This window comes from Podarcis raffonei, chromosome 3, assembly GCF_027172205.1.
Source record: "Podarcis raffonei isolate rPodRaf1 chromosome 3, rPodRaf1.pri, whole genome shotgun sequence".
Taxonomy (NCBI): domain Eukaryota; kingdom Metazoa; phylum Chordata; class Lepidosauria; order Squamata; family Lacertidae; genus Podarcis; species Podarcis raffonei.
The window spans coordinates 95,670,505-95,697,534 of NC_070604.1; the positions used below are offsets into that span (position 1 = coordinate 95,670,505).

Sequence of the window (27,030 nt, forward strand, 5' to 3'; positions counted from 1 at the left end):
GAAGCTGTTTTCATTTGCTTGCTGAATTATGTACCTTGCCAACGTAAGTGGCAGCTCCAGAAGGTATCATGAAACGGACGGCTTAAGCCCACTCATTTGTTTCATTTAGATTTGCCAAACGGCCTTCAACTCTTAAAGACCGAAATGAGAGGCTACATGATATATTGGTTTTAAAAAGGCCCCTAGAAAAAAAGAAGTTACTGTTAAACAGTAAAGGACATTGACTAATTATTTATTGTGCTTCTGAATGAACTTTTGCTGGGTTCTGAAGTGATCACTGAAAAGCTGTATGAAAGTGGCTCCCTCTCTTTCAGCTTCAGCACATGGAGAAAAAGCATACAACATATTTAGAAAACAATTTCAGCAAGCTTCAGGATCAATGGATTTCATAAGTCCATTTTGGCAGAATGCAAACCTCTGCAAAACTATGCACAGAACAAAGCCCAACTGCTTTGAATAGGATTGCAACCTGGGAGATTTAGGTCAGGATCAAAACTATTTCAATACTCCAAAAAGCTTGTTCAATACCTGCCCCATGCTCCATGGCAAACTGCTTTTAAAGTGAGCTTGAAGATTTGTTTGTACTGTGTTTGTGTGTTCTGTTAAATAATTATTTACCTGAGACATAATTGTCTAAACCAGCCTGCTACCATTAGTAATAAAATCAATTCATATATACAGTAAGATAAAGGTAAGGTAAAGGACCCCTGGACAGTTAAGTCCAGTCACAGGCAGTCATAGGGTGCAGTCATAGGGTGCATAACTGCAGTCATAGGGTGTAGTGCTCATCTTGCTTTCAGGCCGAGGGAGCTGGCATTTGTCCACAGACGGTTTTCCGGGTCATGTGGTCAGCATGACTAATCCTCTTCTGGCACAACGGAACCACAATGTTCACAAGGAAATGCTGTTCACCTTCCTGCCGCAGTGGTACCTATTTATCTACTTCCACTAGTGTGCTTTCGAACTGCTAGGTTGGCAGGAGCTGGGACAGAGCAACGGGAGCTCACCCTATCACGGGGATTCGAACTGCCGACCTTCTGATTGGCAAGCCTAAGAGGCTCAGTGGTTTAGACCACAGAGCCACCAAGTCAAGTTTCTGGACTTTGCAGGCTACCCATCATATTGAGATGGGATCCTGCTAGTGCTTGATAATTGTATTTCATCCTGTTTAATAGATATACAAATCGTGATATGCACAACCAAGACCTGGGAAATTAAACAGATAAAACTCAAGAAATTTATGGCAACTTACTTTTCTGTGAGTTTTTAATATTTTCATTTGAATATCTGTGAAAAAAATGAATTATGTCTATTAATAGGAAATAATCATATTACATGGTTGTAAGCCACAAAGCACAGAAAATTCCATGGCATTTCTTTTCTATATATACTTCCATTTATTGTTCATGGTTACTCTGGCAATTTCTTCAAAATCCAAGCTTGCAGTTTGTCCAGCTCATTTTTGTTTAGTTCATGATAAAGGTTTGGCAAGCTCAGAAATGTAGTCGCTACTCCCAGGGATTTCAACATCTTGTTGGTTTCTTCACCCCACGAATACAGAACCAGTTCATCAGCAGTTCCATGGCACTGAAATAACTCTGGTGGTTCCCTTTCAATTTTCTTCAGCACCTGTTAGCAAAGGAGACATCTGTGCTGTTACCACAATAGAGAAGTGAAGGGGGATATTTTACAGTGGATATGCAGTGATCCACCTAGATTAGTGAGTGCATGGAATATCCAGCAAGTGTAAGGAACTGCAGAAAGATCAATAAGCAATTGCCCACTGCTTTCTACTTTCAGACCATCATTGGTCCATCTAAGCTCGTCATTGTTTACTGTGATTAGTAAAGTTTATCAGAGATCTTAGCTTTAAAGCTGAGACCAGTGAGTAATCATTATCTTTGCTCAAATAAAAGATATTGAAAAGGGAGTGTATGGGTTCCCTGCCACTTAATTTGGGGTGGGTGGGTTATACTCTGACACAACCTTCTGAGATTTTAAATGGTCACAATGGGACAAACAGTTAGGAAAGAGTTCGGCACCCACCTGGTACACAGCAGAGGTCTTACTGAGGAAGCTCGAAAGAGCAAACACTCCAGCTACATCTTGGTGGTACCTATAGGCTAACTGCATTGCCATGCCTCCTCCCATTGAAAAACCACCTATAGATTTTAAAGGGGGAAAACAATGTTAAAGCAAACATTCAGAGCTCTGAGAAACTATTGGAAATGCTTTCAGTGATGACTTTCTGCTTTCTGTAGGAAACACGTTTCAGCAAGCTAAAACTTAATCAAGTTGTACAGACTGTACCTTTGTTCACAAAGAAAAAAAGCCTGCCAAATGTCTGTGCAGCCCGGTCCATATTGACTGCGATGAACACTTTTGATTTTTAACCAATCTCTACCCCACAATATATTTCACTGTATATAAGGACTTTATAGTTTCAGTTGCACATGGATTCCAAGGGACTATTCATACTTTTAGACAAATCAGACTTCTGGTTTACTTGGTGTCCCCTCTTTTTTGTGGCTTCTCAAAGCATGAGAAGGGGAAAATGTGGTCTTTTAGATGTTGCTAGACTCCAATTCCCATCAGCCCCAGCCAGCATGGTCAATGGTCAGGGATGATGGAAGCTTGAGTCAACCTCTGGATGGCCACAAATTCCCTTCCATGTCATGGTGAATTATGAAGACCAAACTGGGATCTAGAAGTTCAATTCTATGGAGACTTAATGGGGGTTCATCCACACTTCTGTGTGGTTTAATGTTTTATACTGCTTGTCCCATGGGTTCTAGGCACAAGTCTGAGAGGATCTTTGTTTGCCCAGCTACTTTCCCTGGGAAAGCCGACGGTTTACTGCTGGATCAGAACGGACGTCAATCTACAGAAAACCTAAAGAGGTAAACAGCAGGTTTTCCCGGGGAAAAGCAGCAGGACGAAAAAACCAACCCTTTCAAACCCATGACTTGATATCATGGGAGCCCAAAGAAGTGGCACCCACTATGTTAAACAAGGCAAATATACAATGGTCTGCAGTGTAAAAGTGCGATCTTGTGCACTTATATGTGGAAATAAATCCCACAGAGTTCAACAGGACTTACTCTCAAGTAAACGTACAGGGATTGCAACAAAAAATCCCCCCAAAACTGCTTCCCATTTGTCTCATGAAGGCTGTAGTAGAAAATCTCCAGGTATCTTCTGAAAGAACAGGTCTGCTATGAAAATGTAGGTATGAACGACTATTATGCACTTTGCTCTTTTTTCAAAAAGAAATAACTGCTCACGAGTCCTCTACTTATTTCCTTATGCCCTCCAGCGAATGATGCCATCACCGCAACACTTGTAAAAATACAGTGGACAAGTTTCACTCTGTATTAATAGATGCATATTTATGGTCAGACGCTGGTGCATAGGGTGCATACATAAAACTAAATACATTGAATGAATGAATGAATTTATTAATACGGTCACAGACCAGCATCAACACACACAATATCACAGATCATAAAAAATATCAGAAATACAAGGGACAATATGAATATAACAAGGATTTAAATATAAAAATTAAAATTAATTGTTAGCGTGCCCCCTGTAATTAACATTTAGGGGTTTGGTCATTATGGGATACCACTTGCTTCCTGCGATTGATTGCAGACGCACAGAATTTAGCTACATTTAATGTAGTCTTGGGATTCTTGTCCTCTAGCAGTAGTTTTAAACTATGGTATTCCGATTCTTTCCTGGACTTATGCAAAACAGGTGTAATAAAAGTCAAACGTATATCCTCATAAAGACGACAACGTAATAATACATGTGAAGCAGTTTCAACTTCCAACGAGCCACAAGGACAGACCCGTGCTGTGTATGGTTTACCCTCAAATCTGCCCTGAAGTAAGGCATAAGGGAGAACGTTAAATCTGGCAAGGGTAAAAGACCGTCTTTATTTGGGTACCTGAAGACCTGACAGATAGTTAGCTGGAGAGAAATCTCTCCCATGGTCCCTTATTGCTGGATGTTTGATCATTTCGCTCATGTGGCATTGTAATTCTACGTCCCAGATACGCTGGCGAATTGTAGTCCTAGCTTTCTCGAAGCCTGTCGCTATCAGGGTCTGCTGTGGGATCCCCAAGCCTTTAAGTTTTTCCAGCAGTGTAGCTTTCCATCTGGACTGGTAGGTATCTAATAAGGTTAAAGGTGCCAGCCCAACCGGGAAGAAAATAAGCTTTAGCCAATAATGGATCTTCAATATCCATATCCGAGTACTGATAGGAATTTGCCCAACCTCCAAACGAACCGCTATGTTGGATACGCAAGAGGGAATCCCCAGCAGGCAGTGGAAAAACTTAGTTTGGAATGCCTCTAAGAGAGTAAGGTTTTTAAAGCTGCAGATCTGGGATCCATATAACAATTGTGATAGTATTTTGGCAGTAAAGACCTGGGAGGCTGCCGGTATGTGTTGGCCCCCTTTCCCATAAAAGAATCTTATTAACGCTTTGGTAGATCTTTCTGCATTTGCAATAGTATTATTAATCTGAAAGCGCCAGGAGCCCCTTTCCTGGAAGGTTACACCCAGGTATTTAAAGGTTGCTACCTGTTCTATTGAGCAATTGTCTATTCTCCATTTGTGCCTCCTCCTTTTTTTAGAGAACACCATGACTTTGGATTTGTTGTAGTTAATTGTTAGTTGTTCGATACTGCAGTATTTGGTAAAAGATCTCAAAAGTTTTCTTAATCCAACACAAGAAAAGGAAATTAAAACTGTGTCATCCGCATATAAAAGGACCGGGAGGGGCGTACCAGCCAATTTGGGGGGATGGGCATTTTCTTTCTCCATATTTCCTACTAGCGAGTTTATATAGAAGTTAAATAAAGTAGGCGCAAGGACACACCCTTGCCTAACCCCCTGATAGATTTGGATTTCCTTGGATAGGTGGCCCTGTCGGTCACACCTTACCCGGATCCGTGTATTTTCATATAGACTGTGGATGAGATACAGTAGGCGTTTGTTTATATTTGCGGCGCTTAGCTTTCCCCAAAGCCTGTCCCTCGGTATTAAATCAAAAGCAGATTTGAAATCTATAAAGGCCACGTATAGGGAACCTCCTTTTCTTGATGTATATTTCTCCGCAAGATGTTGGAGAACAAGGCCCTGGTCTAAGGTTGACCGATTTGCCCTAAAACCCGCCTGTGCTTCTGAAAGAATGTGGTTTTGTTCCAGCCAGTCCACTAATTTATCGCATAGGTGGGAAGCGTACAATTTGCTAATGATACTTAGGAGGCTAATTGGCCTGTAATTAGCCAGATCTGATCGGCTCCCTTTCTTGAATAAAGGGATGATGATTGCTAATCCCCAGTCCTCAGGGATAGTGGCCGATTGATCTATGCTGGTAAATAGGGCAGCTAGCACAGGGGCCCACCATTCAACATTAGCCTTAAGGAGTTCCGGTGTAATGTTGTCTACGCCGGGTGCTTTTCCAGGTTTAAGGGATTGGATGAGCCTATAGATCTCTTCAGTTGCTACTGGGGGCCATTCGGCGCCAATATCACTCGAAGCTGGGGGCATGGCCTGCAGATGTTGATTTGATGTATATAAAGATGAAAAGTAAGCCTCCCAAATCCCAACTGGTATAGTATAATCAATTTCAATTGGGGAGTCTTGCCAACTTTTCGCAACTATAACTAAATACATTTGGGTGTTTCATGTAACTAAATACATTTGGGTGTTTCAGAATACAGAGGCAACATGGAGCACACTGAAACCTTGCTCTGAATTTGGAAATGATTTGCAGCAGAATCCTTTGCATGTGTATTCAGAATTAAGTCCCCCCTGATATCAATTGGCCTTGCTCTAAGCTAAGTGTATGCAGGATCACAACTTCTCTCTCTCCATTTCTTTTCTTTTTAAAATTCACTTACACTGGAGCTCACAAAGCAACCTGCAATTACTCACTGGCAGCGCCTGATAATGCAGTCACCTTCTGTGAGGACAGAAAAGCTTATGGCTTTCATGTGGTTCCTGCTATTCAGGAAAAACCCTGAATGCCAGAAGTTGGTTTGTTGAAATTTGGTTTTGTAGGGGGAAGCCTGCAGTTTATTACACAGAAAAACATGGTCTCCAGGAGAATTATGGAGAGGGAAAGTTTTGCAGGCCCCTGGTCTGGAAACAGTGGGTTTCATTGAAGGGAAAATGCTGTGATTTCAAAGCACCATTCTTACCATGAAAACCTACACTAGTCCTGCATAAGCTTGTGTTGAGCATAATATGGATGGCACAGTCATAACAAGGAAGCTTTGGGGCCAATATTCAATGTCTAAAGTGAAATCTAAAAATAAAATGTATATTGCAATAACTAGGGATGTATGAAATGGACTTGTCAGTGCCAATTTTGTATGTTTCATTTTAAAGTCCATTTCATACTGTTTCTGCAGAAATCTATAGGGTTTTTAAAAGTTAAAAACTAAGGTTTTGGAGAAAAATTTGACGCCGATAGAGAGAGGTTTCAGAAAGAGACAGATCTAACATTAGTAAAGAAGGTAAAATACTTGGGGGTGAATATGACTGCTCAGAACGCAGATTTATTTAAAGATAATTATGAGAAATGTTGGTCAGAAGTGAAGAAAGACTTAGAGATTTGGTCGAATTTGAAGCTTTCCTTGCTTGGTCGAATAGCTGTTATTAAGATGAATGTACTGCCGAGAATGCTGTTTTTGTTCCAATCATTGCAAAACATTGACAAGATGGACTGTTTCAAGAGGTGGCAAAGAGATATATCTAGATTTGTCTGGCAGGGCAAAAAGCCCAGAATAAAATTTAAGATACTTACTGATGCTAAAGACAGAGGGGGGTTTGCCCTGCCGGACTTTAAACTTTATTACGAATCAGCAGCTTTTTGCTGGTTGAAGGAATGGCTACTTCTTGAGAACACTGACATCCTAGATCTTGAAGGTTATGATAATGTATTCGGGTGGCATGCATATTTGTGGTATGGCAAGGTTAAAGCGCATAAAGCATTTAAAAACCATATTGTCAGGAAAGCACTATTTAATGTCTGGATAAGATATAAAGATTTTTTGGAGAATAAAACCCCAAGGTGGTTATCACCTATGGAAGCGAAAGCTATGAAAAAACTTAATATGGAGGCAAAATGGCCAAAGTATTCTGAAATTTTGGAACAGGAAGGTGACAAGCTGAAATTGCAGAGTTATGAGAAGCTTAAAGGGAAGGTGCGAGACTGGTTACATTATTTTCAAATAAGAGAGGTTTATAATCAAGACAAAAAAATTGGTTTCCAGGTGGAAAAATCAAAGTTGGAAACAGAATTGTTAGAACCCAATGCTAAGATATTATCAAGAATGTATAATTTGCTGTTGAAATGGAGTACTGAGGAAGAAACGGTAAAATCTGCTATGATTAAATGGGCACAAGATATAGGACACAATATTATTTTTGCTGACTGGGAGCAGTTGTGGACCACCGGGATTAAATTTACGGCATGTAATGCCCTAAGAGAGAATATTATGAAAATGATGTACAGGTGGTACATGACCCCAGTCAAGCTTGCAAAAATCTACCATTTGCCCGATAATAAATGTTGGAAATGTAAAGAAATTGAAGGTACATTCTTTCACCTTTGGTGGATGTGCCCGAGGATTAAGGCTTTCTGGGAGATGATTTATAATGAAATGAAAAAGGTATTTAAATACACTTTCGTGAAGAAACCAGAGGCCTTTCTCCTGAGCATAGTTGGCCAATCGGTGCCAAAGAAGGATAGAACTTTCTTTATGTATGCTACAGCAGCAGCAAGAATACTCATCGCAAAGCATTGGAAAACACAAGATCTACCCACCTTGGAAGAATGGCAGACGCAAGTAATTGACTATATGGAAATGGCTGAGATGACTGGCAGAATCTGAGATCAGGGAGAAGAGTTGGTGGAAGAAGATTGGAGGAAATTTAAAATTTATTTACAGAAGCATTGTAAAATGTATGAATGCTGATGACATTGAAATAAAATGAAGAGGTTCTAGTAACAAGAGATAAAAATTATAAATTATAAATTTGGGAGGTAAAATATCTAAGGGCAAAGTAGTAGGATTTGAATTTGCTGATAACACTTTTTCTTTTCTAGTTATTTGTTTAATAATAAGAAGCAAAGATGATGGCTTTATGCTGTAAATAAAGCCATCAATGCAGTGTACAATCAAAAAACATAATAAAACAGAAAAACACAAGCTCCAAACACAATCAAATCAATTCAACACACCCTGAAACACAAGAAAACCATGCCCACAAGTTCCAAAACCAGCAAAACAATTTCATCATAAATAAAATTGATATTCCTTATATGATTGCATCACACGTCAGGAGAAGCCTTCTTCTAAAAAAATGCCTTGTGGACCAAACAAAATTCTCTTCCCTCTCTAACAATAACACTTCACTGGATGGACAAAATATCTTTGTCCAATGGTGTCACTGTAATACCATACAGACCGAGACATACAAGGTTTGTTTAATCATCTCAGTTATATGTGGTAAGTTGCCTGTGGCAAAAAACAACAGAACATGGTGCCTCAAAACTTGGCTGTGACTACAATCCTGGCACAGTGATGCTGCTTAAATCGTACTGAAGTGAGCAAGTTTACTGTGCATACACTTGCAGCAGAAATACAGTGGTTGCCATTTAAGTCTGAAATTGGCCACACATAACATAATGGGGGCATTTGGCACAGAAGAGCTAAGCAGAGCAGTTGCCCCAGTCAAGTTATTTCAACGAGTTCAGTGCAGGGTGTTATTCAGTAACTGACAGTACCCTTTCTCATTCTTCTTCGTCATCCTGTCCAGACCCAGAAGCCAATGAATATGCCAATATTTATAGGAAACACGGCAACTTTGATATTCCTTCTCCCATGGCTCAGTAGCTGCGGAAGAAGCCTAGCAATCAACAAGAAAGTAGTTGTGTGTCCTGTGTTATTGTAATGAAACAAGGGGTCAAAAACCATGCATGTATTCCTTGGCGTTCTGTCGAGTCTACGGCTCTGTCACAGAAGGTTTATTTTCATTGGCTGCTTATGAAAGTGACTACAGGTGGCAGGAACCCATTGGTTTGGATCAGCATTTCTGTGGCGTACCAAACTCGTAGGAGGAAGAAATAAGGGAGAGAGAAAAAATGGTCCTGAGAAAACTACAAGAGAGGAAGCAAAGACTTCGAGAGAGAAAGCTAAAAATCATATATGGTTTTACTCCACTGCCAGTACAGCAGAGGTAAAAATTGCAGCTTGCACCCGATCCTGCAATATATGTGACTCAAATGGAGATAGGGAATTTGTGGCCTTTCAAATGTTGTTGGACTCCAACTCCCATCAGCCCCATCTAGCATGGCCAATGGTCAGGGATGATGGGAGTTCAGTAACATCTGGTGAGCCACAATGGAATATTTTCCCAGAATGGGGAACAAAGTAACAAAGATGAACTGAGAAAATGCAATATACAAAAATAACAAAATCATAGGAACAGATCCAAGAAACAACACATTTAACAATTCTTACATGATTGAAACAAGCAAAACTACAGTGAGGCCAAATTTAAAATCTCCAAATACCCAGGTAAACAAAAAGAAAACAAAGCAAGAAACACTAGGGAACATTCCAACCGATTAACCAGCCAATAGTCATATCCAGGGCCATCAGTTATTAAGAGTGACTAGTTGCCCATGACGTAATTTGGAATGGGGCCTTTAAACCTATCACTTGGTATGCACAAAGATGAGACTATCTGCTCATCTATTGATCTGCTCATCTATTTATCCAATGTACAGTGGTACCTCGGGTTAAGTACTTAATTCATTCCAGAGGTCCGTACTTAACCTGAAACTGTTCTTAACCTGAAGCACCACTTTAGCTAATGGGGCCTCCTCCTGCTGCCACACCGCTGAAGCACGATTTCTGTTCTCATCCTGAAGCAAAGTTCTTAACTTGAAGCACTATTTCTGGGTTAGCGGAGTGTGTAACCTGAAGCATATGTAACCTGAAGCATATGTAACCTGAAGCGTATGTAACCTGAAGTGTATGTAACCTGAGGTACCACTGCATTCTTATATTCTTCTCTGACTAGGAGCAGATCTCGGGGGTCTCAGAGGTCTTTCGTGACAAATGCTTTGTGATCCTTTGAAAATGCAAACAAACCGTGGGTGTCAGGGGTTGAACCTGAGGCCTTCTGCACTCAAAGCATGCACTCTGCATTGAGCTATGGTCTGTTCACTGTACACACAGAGAATGAACTTAATGTGCATTAGTGTAACGTATTTAAATAGACAAAAAAGAATTGATGCTTAAAAACTGGCAGGTTGTTGAAAATGGAAAAAGTGACAATTATTAAGGCAAGCGAAATCTTGGCTCTAGTCGAGTTATTGAAATGATGCTTACCAGTTGAATTACAGAGTTATTATTTTTTCACTTATGAAGAAAAAAGAGATGAGATCTTAAGATACAAGATGTCCTCACTGCATTACTTTATTCTTATTTTTAAAAATGGTGTGGTAATTCACCTGCTCTTTTTAAATAGCTCAAAAGGAAGTTTTCCTTGGGCAGCCACCAGCCAGCTCAGCCATCTCTGTGAAGCAGAGCGGTTCCACGCAAAAACATATTCTCCCAAAAGTGAATTTCCAGACAGAAAATGTCTCTCCAGAAGAGCCCCCTCCAAGACCTTGTTTTTCTGGGCCTCGGTGCAATGTGCTGTGTGTAGCTGCCCTCCCAGCCGGTCCTATGGAAGACACCTGCTCCTCTTCATATGCTTCAGTGTCAGCAGGTAAAATGGCGAAACCAGATCAAACAGACTCTGTGGACCATTTCCCACAAGCCAGGGCAAGGAGCCACCAAGGCAAGGCAAACAGGGACCTTCAAAGAGCAGGGAGTGGCCAGATCCAGAAAGAAAACAGGCAAGGAGTATTTTGGCTCCATCGTTCAGGATCTTGGTGGCATCTGGATGGGATTTTAGACATTCCCACATTAAAAGCAAATTTTCTCAATATTGGATTATTCATTGGTGTGCTCTCAACACCAATTTCACTCAAATGTGAAGAGAACTTTTTCCTCATGTGAGCAATCACACACGAAGAGAGGGCATAGTATGTTGTCAAGCTATGGGCTGTATTCTATCCATAGGTCCCATCAGTGCCCAGATTTACTTTCGCCATCTTTCCTCTGCGTGCCCCACACCCTCCCCAAATCTGCTCCCCTAAAGTGTTAGGGGTCTCCCTTCAAACCAATTTAGGGGGCATGGATGGGGAGAAGGTTCTTTGGCTCAAGCAGAAATCCTTGCACTGGTGGAACGTTCACTTTGCTTCATCATCCCTTCCCCAAAGCACTGGGATAGCCCTGGTAAAGTCCTGGATAGCCCCTTAATAGTATTCTGATGTACTGATTGTATTGTGTTGTAACCGTTTTACTGGAAACTGCTCTGGGATTGCAATGCAATGGAGGGCAGTTCATCAATGAAATAGGGTAGAATGCTGTGTGATGTTAAAGACTCACTTGTCTGTCCTTTGCTAGGTCTGCTAGTGGCGTTTGCTTGGAAAAAGCTGGACATTAACTTCCTTCTGCCTCTGTACCACATACCCTCACATTTATAACATTGTTGATGTTAATTTTTTACAACTTTATTTTGGATCTTATGATTTATGTGGAAATTTTCCAGTTTATATTTTTTGACGTTTTGTTTACTGTTTATGACTAGTTTTGTTATGTTGGCGGTTATGTAATTTTTTATATGTTGTAAGCTGCCTTGCACATGGTTTGAACTTTGGAAAAATTAAATGATTGATTTACTCCTGTCAAATCACCTTTGCACTTAGTTTTTGTGACTCCCCACCCAGTCACTAGCGTACAGGATTCAAAATAGTTTTTATATTTGCATTTTTGTTATTGTATTGTGACATTGCTTCAAGATGCTTCATAAGAAGCGATTCATAAATGAAGGGAAAAAAATTATCATCTCTTTTTTAAAAAATCCCTACAATAGTGAATTGAAGCCTGGTTTAGGCTGCAGAGTCAAAATCAGAGTTTCCCAAACTTGGGTCTCCAGCTGTTTTTGGACTACAATTCCCATCATCCCTAGCTAGCAGGACCAGTGGTCAGGGATGATGGGAACTGTAGTCCAAAAACAGCTGGAGACCCAAGTTTGGGAAGCCCTGGTCTAAATCAATACTTCACAAGCAGTTTCCTCTCAAAGCGTAACCCCTAGGATTGAGCCCCCTGTTCTCGGTTCATGGGGGAAGAAGACACAGTCTTTAATTAAAACCTAGCTAAACATTAGTCCTGCCCACCCCGCTCCCCAAATTGCTTTGGTGCTGGATCCAGTTTGGGGGGGTGGTGGGATCCTGGATAATTTAATAATAATTAAAGAGCAACAATAGTTTCTAAGTAAAACGTATTTCCACAAAAATAGGTTCTTATGCAAATTTCTCACGTGTTTTCTGAGCCTCGTCTAGAAGGCATTTGAGCAGCCATAGAGTCTGTGTAAGAGATAGACGACATTGGCCTCAATCCACAAGGATGTTGCCCTGCTCAAGTCTCGTCAAAACTGACTGAAAGCTGTGGAAGGGGGTGACCATGATGCAGGAATGGGAGAAGGCAGCTAGCACTGCCCTCTCCACCTGCTGTGTGGGGGGAAACGGCCATTTAGCTCCTCTTTTCCCAGAAGTAATTTGCTCAGGGGCCATTCCATCACACAATTAAACTTTGGTAGCCACAAAAAGTCAGCGTGTTTACTTAGGCCTTTTCACCTATTTCTGGCTTGCATTGCCACAATTCCTCTGAAACAGAAGCTGTGCTTCTACCGCCTCCCAGGCACAGAATCTCATTCCTCCCACAAGTGTGGTGTTGCATGCAGCAAAGAAAACCCAACACATGGGCACCAGCTTGCTCCTTGCAATTGGGCCATCCAGTTGAATCTCATTCCTCCCTATCCTCTTTTTTATTATGTCTATTAGGAGGTTAAGCCTGCAGTCAGAGACGGCATTGTTTTCTTAATCTTAACTTATGTACTGTGCCTGGAAAACCTGGAGCACTTTCCAAATAAATTAGCATTATTCTTGTGCAGTTGCTAGCTCTTTCAACAGAGTTCTGCACAGCAGAACTTCCTCAGATAATAAGATGGAATCTGTTCCAACTACTGCTCTGCTTCTTATCCCAACTGGGATGCAAAGAAAACCTATGTCAGGTGGTGTCAAGAGAGAGAGAGCATATGCCTGCCCCGTTTTCTTCAAAAGACCCATCTCAAATGAAGCAGATGATGGGTCTCCTCTTTGCGACAGAACCCCCGTGTTACGAACTCTGGTGAAACAGAACTTGCTTCCAACTATAATGGCTGAAGATAACACCGAAAAGACATTAGCACAACTCCTACCTAAGCATTCAGGGATTCCTTGGCTGCTCAAAGCCTCTATAACCACTCACCACATTCCCCGGTTTGGCTCCACTCACAGGATGAGCTCTCTTACAAATGTCAAATATTTTCTTCTTTCTAAATCTTACCCAAGAGTATCCTGTTCTTTCCAATGCCGCTTTTAACTTCATCATCAATCAAACTCGTAAGTGCTTGACACATTGAGTCAATGGTTTCAATATGTTCCGGGCAATCATTAGAGATCTTATATCTGTCATGCCACACGTTGGACAAGGACCCTCTCATCGGTGTATATGGTCTGGAAGAAAAGTCGATGAAAAAGGTGTAAGAAGAAAACTGTAATATATAGCCATGGAAATCAGGAAGCCATGCTACGCCCTAGGGCCTCTCCATGTGTGCCAGGGTGGGGGTGGTGATGGATGGCTGTCACTCAGCCACCCAGGTAAGGCTCAAATTACGGGTGGCTGTCTTAGTAATTTGGAGGGAATGTATGTCAAGAAGGGATGCCTGCGTAAGAGAAAAAGTCCATTGCCCCAAGCAATTGTACCTAGATTGGTTCGTTGTTACAACTCATCAGATCTTACAGAGTGAAAAAGGCAGTCAAGGGGAAAGCCTGAGATTTAGGGTAGAATAGTAAGCTTTACTTAACACCAAGAACTTGGACCAATGGATGGAGCCACAGACCAGATTTGGCTTCAGGTTCTCTTTACAGCTATGAATACAGCAGGTGGATTTAGTTTGCTGTTTGTATCACGTTCCTAATGGAGATTTCCACAAGGTGAACAAGACCATATTTACTTTGAATGTAAAACATACGACAGAAATTCTTTATTTGGCTTTTTAAAGCCTTCCAGTAATCTGGACCACAGACAGCCCTGGTATTAAGATATACGGTAAGTGGAGCTGCGTATGTCTGTGTGTGATACCATTAAGACCAGTGTATAAAATCAACCAACCAACAGCACCACCATATTGAATTGTTGGGTGGCTTTGGAGACTAGGTATCTCAGATTCTCTCAGTTTAGAACTAGGAGATTAAAAAGAGCCCTAAGTGTACCACGTCTTTCTGCTTATAGCAAAACTTCAATGTGTTTTCATAGATTATATCAAATTGCCATGTTGTATCCTTGGGGGTCCAAGGATTATACCAGCACATGAAGGTGGTGAATGGATGGAAGGATCCTGAGTGAGAGGCAGGGAAGGGAAGACCTCCCAGGTTGAGAGACTTGGGAGAAGAAAAGAAAGCTCCCAGGTGAGAGCTGGCAGGGTCTACCACTTTCTGTGTGAGACGGGAGTCAAGAGATCCCTTTGAGAGAGGACTCTGTGTTTTCTTTTCTCTTTCTCTGTTTTTATTTAGATAAGTTTATTTTATCTTATTATATCATGAAAAAGCCTCCAAGAAAATCTTATGGAAAAAGAAAAAAACCCCTCAAATTGCTCTGTTGTATGCTCCCTTGGCAACATCTGCTTTAAAGGTGGCATATAAAATGAATAATAAATTCTAATGAATAATAAATACAACTTTTCAGTGCATGTTCATTATTTCCTTGGTTGCTCCCTACATGGTGCATATTGGCCCATTCCTATATGGGATTGCATCCCTTTGGAGTAACATTTTCAATAGATGACTTGAACGGCATCTGTAAATGTGGTTCCTCCTTAATGACAACTGGTGGCCTGATTTAGGAACTGCAGATGTACCAGAATTTATACTTGTTGACTATGGGGTTTGTAACAGCTTGCAGGTACGGCTTTGGTTTGAAATTGCAGTGCAACTTCCCACTAAAGGAGACAGTTTACAAACTTTCCATCCCCATATTTCTATGTGACTGAAACTATTCCATGTTAGATGTATGGAACCTGTGTTAAAGGTGGCTTATAAATACTTTAACCCAAGAGCTGTCACCACTGTGTGTGATTTGATATTCATTAACCCAACGCAACTGGCTCACAGTTACCACAATGCACATATGGAACTCCCCTTTTCATATAGAGCTCCCCTGTTCTTTTCAACATGTGCAGCCATTCCTCCAAAAGTCTGTATCCTTTGCCTCCATTAATGCTAACAGTACCCTGCCTGACCCTTTTGCACATGATCTGCTCTTCTAAATCAGAATGCAAGAGAAGGTTTAGTTCAAAATGCATGTGCTTAAACAGGGGGTGCTGTCCCCTTCTCGTGTTTTTTTAAAGTGTAACAGAAAGAAGAATTTGTAGCTCACTTCTTCCAAGAAGCTCTGGAATTCAGCCTAGTTCCAGGACCATCAATCCAGTTTAGCAGCAAAATAAAACATTTGTCAGGTAAGGGACGATACAGTGTGGATCTGAAGCCTAATTTCAATGGGCAATTAGGCTGTCAGATGGTACAGAGAAGCAAACACTGCACCTTTTTATTATTTTTTTAAAAGAAGCAGCCAGCAGAGCCTTTTCTTGCAAACTGTGTGTGCTAAATCTGGGTAGACGTGGCTATAGTAAAGATGCCATTCCTTCAACAACAGAACAAAGAAGTTTCTTTTCTTTTCTTGACGTCCCTCTTTGTGTGGATTAATCCGCTGGTACTAGCTCCTGACGTCTCTTGGCTCTCATCCCATTGGCAAAAGAAGCGTTCGCCATCAGCACCGATGCCAACCTTTTCAACTACCACTCTGAAGAGCAGATTAATGTATGTGCACATGCAAAAATAACAATCTAAAAATGTCAGCTCTGCTTCTTCATTGTAATAAATGCCGTCTGCTGAAATTTCTTCTGCTTCCATCAGCCCTGGGCAGAACCCAACCAAAGTCACACAATGTTTAAAGTGTCCCCGATTTCAACGCGAGTAGATTTAACCACTTGGCCCAAGATCTCATCCATTTTAGTTCTTCACCCATCAAAGATGGATGCATATGCTTAATTACTTTCCTGAATCTGCGCCTAAGGCTTTGCAGTAAGGTTTTCCAGTTTCCATGTCCGTATGCTATAAAGCCAAGCCGACTTCAAAACCTCAAAACATCATTAAAAAGGATTAAAATAATTTCTAACACAAAAAAGAAGTCTTCCTCTACTAGAAACAGCCATATACTTTAAACCTGCCCCTGTATCACTTCATTGGCTCCAAACTTTCAGAAAATTTAGGATGCAAGACTTAATGGATTGGTTTTAAAGTATAAGCTGGAATGCATTTCAGGTTTATATTTATGCAGGGATAAAGCTGGCAATCTAAAATTCCTCAGGGACTATCTAGGCATCCAAACTTTTCAATAAACATATATATAATATTAAAAGCTAGCAACCCACCGAATATTACACTGTGAATGCCTGAACCAAGAGCAACTAAAAGACTCCAGCAGAGGAGGGAGGACTCAGTACTTGCACTTGGGGAATCCTGGGGCAACTATGATCATTTTAATCTCTTTACTGCATATCCTCCAGAAGCAAAAACTACAATGTCTAAGACAAAAAGAAAGAATTCAGGTACACCTGGTGCTAGTTTTACTAGCTTCCTCCTGGAAGAACTGATTTACACATCGGTGTAAAGACGGCTCTTTTGTCGCTCTACTTGATTTCCGTATACTTGGATGATCGGCTGTTGGGTTTTCCTCTCTGTATGGTCCATTCACACATGTAAGTCATCACTTGATCTTGCAGTTATAAAAGTACTGAATAAAACCATAAATGAATGGAGCCTCCAAAAGAGACACCAAGGAAAATAGTTCTTGCCTCTTGGGGTTACCTGGATGTTGTGACGAGAAATAACACATTTCTGGATAAGGAGACAAATTGTAAGGTGCCCATAATATAGAGTTCTAAAATCTCTAGTGAAATCTTGCACAACTGGGCCCAACAGGGCTTGGGTTTTGCCTCAGCTGGCTGAGAACCCATAGCCTTCCAAGTGTTTGACTACAACTCCTATATGTGAGCTCTCTAACACTGCCCACCTAAAAACCATCCATTTGCCAAAAGCAAAGAGATCCAGTAGAAAAGAAATTTAAAGAGACTTGAACTTCTCCTGAGATTCATTGATGGCACCACAAAATAGAACCAAAGTACAGGAACCCCTGACTCCCTTGTAGACATCTATAAGGATCTCAATCTAGACAAGTCTGTGTTGGTTGAGGTTGGTGAACAGAGATGGGAATTAATGAAATATTTGCTTGATAATCTGGGTGGGTACTATGCACTGGAATCTTGCCGACACAATTTTACTGATTCAGCCCAGTTATGATTTTTTAAAAGCTACTGTGGATCAAGTAGCTGCCAATATACTTGAAACAGGGCCAAACTGACTAGTGTTGGTGCCGACCTTTAAAGCCCTAAACGGCCTCGGCCCTGTCTACCTGAAGGAGCGTCTCCACCCCCATCGTTCAGCCTGGACACTGAGGTCCAGCGCTGAGGGCCTTCTGGTGGTTCCCTCACTGTGAGAAGTGAGGTTACAGGGAACCAGGCAGAAGGCCTTCTCGGTGGTGGCACCTGCCCTGTGGAACGCCCTCCGATCAGATGTCAAGGAAATAAACAACTATCTGACTTTTGGAAGACATCTGAAGGCAGCCCTGTTTAGGGAAGTTTTTAATGTTTGAAGTTTTATTCTGTTTTTAGTCTTCTGTTGGGAGCTGCCCAGAGTGGCTGGGGAAACCCAGCCAGATGGGTGGGGCATAAATAATAAAATTATTATTATTAATTAGTGATTCTGTGCCGTGGCCAGAGAAGGAGCGAGGGACCTCCTATGAGAAGCTCGAGGTGGGGTGGGTGGGAGTCTGCATTGCTTTGTAAGCCATTTTCCACAAATATTTACTCAAATGAAAAGAGATCAAAATTCTTTGCAAAATGTATCCTGAAAAGCACGTAAGTTATCTGTTGTCTATTGAAAAGAACACATGTAGGGTATCTCTGTTTACTGATAGGTTAACTCTGGATTTGCAGCAGGAAGAATTTCAAGAAGGAAATGCTACATAACGCAAAGATTCTTTGACCTAGATTTGCCGAAGGGAAACATAAAAAGGTATGGCATAGTTATTTCAAAAAAGTGGAGACGACATAATTTTAACTTGACCACGTTAGCTGCTACAATGCCAATTTAAACTATCACTTTCTATTGAACAGAAAGGCTACAACAAAAATGGAGCAGTATTCTGTTCAAATTTAGACATTCAAAAGAAAACAAAAGGCTTAAGTCACACTTCCAGCAGCTGAAACATAAATTTGCAGCTATGTCTGCCCCGTTTGCTTTTAAAAACCACTTGGACAGACGTGGCAGCGCATGGTATTTTTTAAAGCCCTGACTTCAGTTACAGCACATTTACTCACAATGATTGAAAAGACAAAAAAGATTAAGATTGCAATCTTATGCAGTTTTACCTGCAAAAAAGCCTCACTAAACATAGTGGGGCTTGCTTCTGAGTAAGCATGTCTTTGATTACGCTAGAAGTTATATTTAACCACTGAAAGTTGATGCAGTTGTTATTTCTACATCTCCCTTAATTCAATGACTCATGCAAATGCAAACCGTAATTCCCAGCCGGTAAGTTTGCCAGCGTTTGCAAAAGTATCGTTTGGCCACAACTATGAACCTTCTAGAACTCTGCTTTCGAAAAACACATCCCTTAAATTTACCTCCTGCATGCGAACCAGAGGGTGGGAGGCTCCCCTTTAAGTTGTTATCGACTATAAATTCCCATCAGCCACAGCCAGCAATCCCAGGGGTGGGTCAGGGATAATTGGGGGGGGGGCACAGTTCCTCATGTCAGATGTAAACACTGGCTAACACACTATGTCCTTGGAGGCTTTTGGACCCAGCGACAGGAGAACCCTGAGAACAGTACATGGGCAGGGGGAAGTTGTTCCGGCTGGATTGCTTGCATGGAAGGAAGGAATGGAAAAGTGTGATTCTCCACCCCATGCGTCTTGCGGCTCCTTCAGTGCTATCACTTGTGGCCTGAATCAGCGCAATGGACACAATACGTGTGTTAATTGGCTTACCCATGCTAGAATCCCTGGGTTACCAAGTGCCGGCTTTCTGTGAATGAGACCATATAACACCAGTCTTGAAAGACCTACACTGGCTCCCAGTATGTTTCCGAGCACAATTCAAAGTATTGGTGCTGACCTTTAAAGCCCTAAATGGCCTCGGTCCAGTATACCTGAAGGAGCGTCTCCACCTCCATCATTCTGCCCGGACACTGAGGTCCAGCGCCGAGGGCCTTCTGGCGGTTCCCTCGCTGCGAGAAGCCAAGTCACAGGGAACCAGGCAGAGGGCCTTCTCGGTAGTGGCACCCGCCCTGTGGAACTCCCTCCCACCAGATGTCAAAGAGAAAAATAACTACCACACTTTTAGAAGACATCTGAAGGCAGCCCTGTTTAAGGAAGCTTTTAATGTTTAATAGGTTATTGTATTGTAGTGTTTTGTTGGAAGCCGCCCAGAGTGGCTGGGGAGGCCCAGACAGATGGGCGGGGTATAAATAATTTATTATTATTATTATTATTATTATTATTATTATTATTATTATTATTACTACTACTACTACTACTACTATTATTATCATCAGCTGGACTTCTCTTCCTTTCCTTCTGATGCTACTATTTACACTCCCATTTACACTATGGTTTGTGTGTGTATGTGGCTGGCCTCTTGGTGGTCTCTGTGGGATCTGATTGGCCATTGTGAGAACTAGACGGGCTGCTGGCCTGGTTCAGCAGGCTCTTATGTGTGTATAACATCACACACACACACACACACACACACACACACGGGGGTAACATGTCATGCATCTGATGAAGCAGACTGTAGTCCGTAAAAGCGTATGCCATTTTCAATCTTTTAGTCCTTAAGGGGCCACCTTATAGTTCCTGTTGCAGCACAAAAGTATGCCTGTCATAGCACAGTTTGGGAATCACAGATTTACACCAAATTCTGACTGTGGGAAGACAGCCTATACTTAAAGTATTCCCCACAGATGTTTATCACATTGGTTGATGAGTTTTCCAGGCAAACTCTGCCATGCTGGCCTTGTCGCTGAATGTGAGCTGTGGTTGCATTGCTTAAAAAAGAAGAAAAAAGAAGGCTCTGCCTACTTTTCACACAGACCTGGCAACATGGCATCACAAAACCTAAAATATTCCCACCCACAAATTGATGCCTGTGCTGCAATTGGCATGCTCTATATGCTAATCATTGACTTAGTGGCACAACAAATCTTAGGGTTGCACAGCTGGCCTGCTGGCACCAGGGAGACAGAATCTGGTTAATTCCAGTAATTCAGATTAATTAATTAGTGGATCAAAGAAACAGCTTTCGAGAGCCAACTAAACACCACACAGAGTGTTATGCTGCATTAGCTATTTCTGCCATTCACCCTGATTGCCCTCCTCAGCATCATTAATAAAGGTCTCAACAGCGGCAGTACATTAGAGCCCAAAAATAAAGAGAGAGAGAGAGAGGAAGCAAGGAAGCAAGGAAGGAAGGAAGGACAATGGCTTTAGAAAGGCTTCCTCTGATCTCTGGGAAACAGTGACATCAGACTCACTGCAGGTAACTCAGGAAATGTGAATGGGGTTGACAATTTGCGAGAGCGCTGAAGCCAAAGATCCTAACGAGAGCCATTTATTTAAAAACAAATATAGAAACTGAGCATTAATTTTTATTCTTCTCTAGGGGGTAGTACAGTGGTACCTCGGGTTACATACGCTTCAGGTTATAGACTCCGCTAACCCAGAAATAGTACCTCGGGTTAAGAACTTTGCTTCAGGATGAGAACAGAAATCGCATGGCGGCGGCAGGAGGCCCCATTAGCTAAAGTGGTGCTTAAGGTTAAGAACAGTTTCAGGTTAAGAACGGACCTCCAGAATGAATTAAGTACTTATCCTGAGGTACCACTGTATACACATGTGCACATGTGTGTGTGGGGGGGGAGGCACAATTACATGTACTGCAAAATCCTGAAATAATTGTTCTAATTTTATTTTTTTTAAAGAATAAAAAGCTTTATTGTTCCACTTCAAAAAGCACTTGAATATATGCTCGCTGGAGGCTTTGTCACTAAGAATTTTTTTCAGATGGAGGATGCTGGATTTATCAATGGACTAGGGAACCTGTATTGCTATTCATACTGAGGGATAATTCACTGAGAACCCCAGTACATATTGAAGAGCAGAGGTGGAGTGTTCTGCCCTCCTCCTATAAGTGGTTAAAGATCAGAAGTCAAAGCCTACCTCTGTCATCAAATAAACACAGTATACAGCTTACTTACAACTTGCCCTCACACTGGGGGTAAATGCGAATGTCACAAGATATCTGGAGAAAAGTAGTTTTGCAAATTCAACTTAGGACATATCTGCAAACCTTTATGTCAATTAGTTACAACCTTAATAACAAACAGTTTTTAAAGAAGTGAATAAAGGAAGGCTAGTATAAAAATGCATTAAAGAAATACCTGGCAGGAGCTGTTGGATAAATGACTTTTATATGCTGGAAAGACAAATCGTGACTCAAAACCCCTTTGATCCAGTCTCTTATTCCTTGGCCGGTATCACCTAAGTAATACAGAAAGATAAAGGCTACTTTAGATATCTACACAATGCCAAAGGCCAGGCCTTGTTCTTCATAATACACAAATATAGAATTGCATTATCCAAGAGAAAAACAGAACATCATCTGGACAAAGGTGCTCAGCCTTATTGGATTTCAGGATAACTAACCACTCAGTGACCAAGTTCAGGTGATTATTCCAGGCTCCATACGCTATGGAGCTGGGACTCCTCCCCCAGTGCCCTGCCTATTCTCCTGTTATAGATTAGTTTTTGTGCAAAGATCCTGGCTTGTATTAAGCCAGATAACTGAAGCAGGGAACGCTGCCTTAATGTCAGTTAACAAACCACAGAAATAAGTCAGGATCACATTGTCCAAAGATTACCCCAAACAGATTCCCAGGTGAGCACATGTGGTTTTGTGATAGTTGGAGGACTTTTGTTTCCCAATTTTGCCAACTGGTGAAACAAAAGCTCCTCTTTTATGAATAACAATTATAAATTATGAGTATATTGGAGGAAAATATTGTAAGGGAAAGGATGGCAAGTCAGAAAGCTTAACAAGTTTGCGTACTTGAACTTCTCGTAGGAACGTTTCATAACAAGAGGAGCCAATAGACCATCTACTCCCATTGAATCCTTCTCTCACAGGGGCAAACCAGATAATGCTTTTTTTTTTTATTAGATGCTTGTGGGAAACTGGCAAGCAGGACAAGAGCAGTCTCCCCTCCAAAAGATTCAAGCAACTGGTAATTAGCATGACTTCTTCTGTCTATGGAAGCAGAGCACAGTCATCATGGCTAGTACCCATTGACAGCTCTCTCCTCCTCCATGAATCTGTCCAACCTTCTTCAGAAGCCACCCAATATTATTATTATTATTATTATTATTATTATTATTATTATTATTATTATTATTATATTTATACCCCACCCATCTGGCTGGGTTTCCCCAGCCACCCTGGGCTGCTCCCAACCAATTATTAAAAACACAATATAGCATTACACATTAAAAGCTTCCCTAAACAGGGCTGACTTCAGAGGTCTTCTAAAAGTCAGATAGTTAGAATCATAGAATCATAGAGTTGGAAGAGACCACAAGGGCCATCGAGTCCAACCCCCTGCCAAGCAGGAAACACCATCAGAGCACTCCTGACATATGGTTGTCAAGCCTCTGCTTAAAGACCTCCAAAGAAGGAGACTCCACCACACTCCTTGGCAGCAAATTGCTTATAGTTATAAGCAATAGTTGCTTATTGACATCTGATGGAAGGGTGTTCCACAGGGTAGGTGGCACTACTGAGAAGACCCTGTGCCTGGTTCCCTGTAACCTCACTTCTCGCAGTGAGGGAACAGCCAGAAGGCCCTCGGAGCTGGACCTCAGTGTCTGCGCTGAATGATAGGGGTGGAGACGCTCCTTCAGGTATACAGGACTGAGGCCGTTTAGGGCTTTAAAGGTTAGCACTAACACACAGAATTGTGCTCAGAAACATTGTTGTTGTTGTTGTGTAGTCGTGTCCGACTCTTCGTGACCCCATGGACCAGAGCATACCAGGCACTCCTGTCTTCCACTGCCTCCCACAGTTTGGTCAAACTCATGCTGGTAGCTTCGAGAACACTGTCCAACCATATCGTCCTCTGTCGTCCCCTTCTCCTTGTGCCCTCCATCTTTCCCAACATCAGGGTCTTTTCCAGGGAGTCTTCTCTTCTCATGAGGTGGCCAAAGTATTGGAGCCTCAGCTTCACAATCTGTCCTTCCAGTGAGCACTCAGGGCTGATTTCCTTAAGAATGGATAGGTTTGATCTTCTTGCAGTCCATGGGACTCTCAAGAGTCTCCTCCAGCACCATAATTCAAAAGCATCAATTCTTTGGCGATCAGCCTTCTTTATGGTCCAGCTCCCACTTCCATACATCACTACTGGGAAAACCATAGCTTTAAGTATACGGACCTTGGTCGGCAAGGTGATGTCTCTGCTGCTTAGAAACGTACTGGGAGCCTATGTAGGTGTTTCAGGACCGGTGTTATATGGTATTGGTGGCCACTCCCAGTCACCAGTCTAGCTGCCACATTCTGGATTAATTGCAGTTTCCGAGTCACCTTCAAAGATAGCCCCACACAGAGCACATTGCAGTAGTCCAAGTGGAGCATACACCACTCTGGCAAGACAGTCCACAGGCAGGTAGGGTCTCAGCCTGCATACCAGATGGAGCTGGTAGATAGCTGCCCTGGACACAGAATTGACCTGCGCCTCCATGGACAGCTGTGAGTCCAAAATGACTCCCAGGCTGTGCACCCGGTCCTTCAGGGGCAGTTACCCCATTCAGAACCAGGGAGTCCTCCACACCAACCTGCCCCCTGTCCCCCAAGAACAGTACTTCTGTCTTGTCAGGATTCAACCTCAATCTGTTAGATGCCATCCATCCTCCAACCGCCTCCAGGCACTCATACAGGACCTTCACTGTCCTCAGTGGTTCTGATTTAAAAGAGAGGTAGAGCTGGGTATCATCCACATATTGTTGAACACTAAACCCAAACCCCCTGATGATCTCTCCCAGCGGATGCATGTAGATGTTGAAAAGCATGGGGGAGATGACAGAACCCTGAGGTACCCCACAAGTGAGAGCCCAGGGGTCTGAACACTCATCCTCCAACACCACTTTCTGGACATGGACCAGGAGAAAGGAGTGGAACAACTGTATAACAGTGCCCCCAGCTCCCAGCCCCTGTAGACAGTCCAGAAGGATGTTATGGTTGATGGTATCAAAGGCCACTGAGAGATCCAGCAGAACTAGGAAACAGCTTTCACCTTTGTCCCTAGCCTGCCGGAGACCATCGACCATCCAAGTGGTTGGCCATCATTGCCTCCTGTGGCATTGAGTCCCATAGTTTCTAAGTCATCCAGCATGCAGCTTCATTTCCCAACCTATCATTTAACAACGGATTATGAAATTCCCCCAGGCCAGTCCAGTCTTCAATGCATATTAATGAGAGCTTCCAAGATGCACACCAAATCTTTATGGTTGATGCACGTTCAGGGAGAGAGGCTTGCCTACCCTTCACAGCCCTCCAAATATTGTTGCTCTTCTGCTTCCACAATGGCCAACCTGATACCAATGTGAAGTGGACAGGCAGGACCTGAGCACAACACTGTCTTCCTGACTTGGGATTCCCAGAAATTGGCATTCAGAGGTATAATGCTTCTGGCAGTGACTCATGGCCTGATACTGTGCCATCCCATCCTTTGGTCCTCTTTTCCCCTCAGCTGCAACATCCTGAAATCTACACAGCAAGGGGGTGTAAGAAAAGGGACTCAAGAGTTCATACTCTGAATAAATTTTCACTTGAGGAACAGATGTTGTCTCTGGGCCTCGTACTTGCAACTACAGCCCCCCCCCCCCGATTTCCATGAAAAACGATCCCTTATAAACACAAGTTTACACTCAGGTAGTAAAAACATTTTAAACAACTTTAGAGTGCTATAACCCCTTTCACACTTTTTTTGTGTAAAAAAAAAAAGTTTATTTAAAACCACATCTAAAAGCCTTTGATCTAGTCCACCTACGCAAACACTACAAATGAAAGGGCTGGAAGAGGATAGCACCTGCGGAGGAATAACAATCTCAGCATGCCTGTGGTCAGGTAAACAAGGTAGCCCTAAGGTGATGAAAGTTTCACAGGCGCTAAAGTACTCTGAGGCGGAGCACGTGCTGTCCACACATACATCCGTCCCCCAAATCAACTTAAAAATCAGTGCAAACTGAAAGGCAATGGAAACGCGGAAGGCACGCACTTCTAAGGTGAAACTGCTTTTGGTACTGTTGTAGCTAGGAAGTGGATATCAACGTGGAGCGAGATGCAAGTCCACAGGAAGAATGTCAATCGGACCTGTCCCCCTAAATGTGCTTCCAGAATAATTTCGGGTGGGATTCAATTATATACTGTCAAATTCCGGTTGTGCAATTAAAGGCGATTTGTAGCTCTTGCGCAACAAACCTGCTTCCCCAATGGAACTATTGTTTTTAGCTTTAGTTTTGCAATAAGGAAGTCACAGGAAAATATTGTCCAATCTCTCTGTAAACAAACAAGCCAATACACAAAGAATGGGGAACCTGGTGCCCTGCAGCTCCTGCTGGGATTACAGCTCCTGTCATTCCTGGCTATTGGCTATGCTGGCTGGGACTGATGGGTGACTGATTCCAGTAACACCAGAATGGCCAATTTCCCAAGCCCATTTAAAAGATCACCACCCAGATGTAAAATGACAGGTACACCATGTACTTGAAGCACATCCAATGCTAATTTAAAGCATGCGATTTCCTCCAAAGAACCCTGGGAACCATAGCTTGCTTAGGGTGCTCGGAATTTTAGCTGTGGGGGGGGGGGGGAACGGCTGTCCCCAGGTTAAGCAGGGGGAAGTCACGTGCTTTAAATGTGCACCGGATGTGCTTTGAATTCTTAGGCACAACTTTCATCCAGCAACGTGCCACCCGAGGGCATCCGCATCTCTGCTAATTCATCCAGGATTGAGACCACCTTTCCGGCTGGTTTGAACTTCTGAAACCTTTCTTTTCAAGGAAGAGCTGTGGACACTCCCTTGGGACCTGGCGGGAGGTTTTTAAGCAAAGGTTGGATGGCCATCTGTCATGGATGCTTTTTGGGATTCCTGTATTGCAGAGGGTTGGACTAGATGACCCTCGAGGGGGACCCTTCAAACTCTACAACTCCATGATTCCTTGCACAAAGAAGGAACAAAAGCCAGTATATATAAAACACCCAACTCTCTTCTCCCCACGCCCCTTTCTATGCGCCTTTGCTGTGAAATGGCACCGCAACCAGCCCACTCCCTTATTGGCGAAGCTTGGGGAGGCTTCCGCGGTGGCGCCCCCTGCTTTCCGCTCTGCGGTCGGACTCATCCACCTGAGCCGTGGAGGAAGATGACGGAAGCCGTGTGTCTCCCCGCGGGGGCCACCACGCTCCTCTGCAGCGCCGCTGGAGCCGCCATGACTGTCCCAACCCTCCGGAGAAAAGGGGCGGCCAGGGCGCACAGCGCCGGCGCGTCGCACGGAAAGTCCGCGCCCTTCCATTGGAGGAGGAAGCCCTTTGCGTAAAAGCGCAGGCGCGGCTGCCGCTC

The 27,030-nt window shown here is 42.6% G+C and overlaps 1 protein-coding gene across 2 annotated transcripts; it reads right to left on the reverse strand.

The window, feature by feature from the left end:
• Positions 1-1,248: 1,248 nt before the first annotated feature.
• Positions 1,249-27,030, reverse strand: LYPLAL1 (lysophospholipase like 1). 2 transcript variants are annotated; one of them, XM_053383148.1, is made up of 5 exons: positions 26,817-26,950; positions 21,805-21,904; positions 13,531-13,700; positions 2,047-2,162; positions 1,249-1,629 (listed from the first exon to the last, which is right to left on the reverse strand). In XM_053383148.1, exons 1-5 carry the CDS (start codon positions 26,899-26,901, stop codon positions 1,411-1,413), a joined length of 690 nt encoding a protein of 229 aa, XP_053239123.1. In that variant the 5' UTR covers positions 26,902-26,950; the 3' UTR covers positions 1,249-1,410. The 2 variants fall into 2 exon arrangements, with proteins under 2 accessions (XP_053239123.1, XP_053239124.1); XM_053383149.1 differs by lacking the exon at positions 21,805-21,904 and having other exon boundaries at positions 26,817-27,030.

Excerpts from the sequence above, each read along its gene's own strand:
- LYPLAL1 (XM_053383148.1), bottom strand. The coding sequence starts at position 26,901 with ATGGCGGCTCCAGCGGCGCTGCAGAGGAGCGTGGTGGCCCCCGCGGGG. Across the intron at positions 13,701-21,804 it reads TATCCAACAGCTCCTGCCAG|ACCATATACACCGATGAGAG; the intron begins GTATTTCTTTAA and ends CTTTTCTTCCAG. Across the intron at positions 2,163-13,530 it reads AAAGAACAGGATACTCTTGG|GTGGTTTTTCAATGGGAGGA; the intron begins GTAAGATTTAGA and ends TAAAATCTATAG.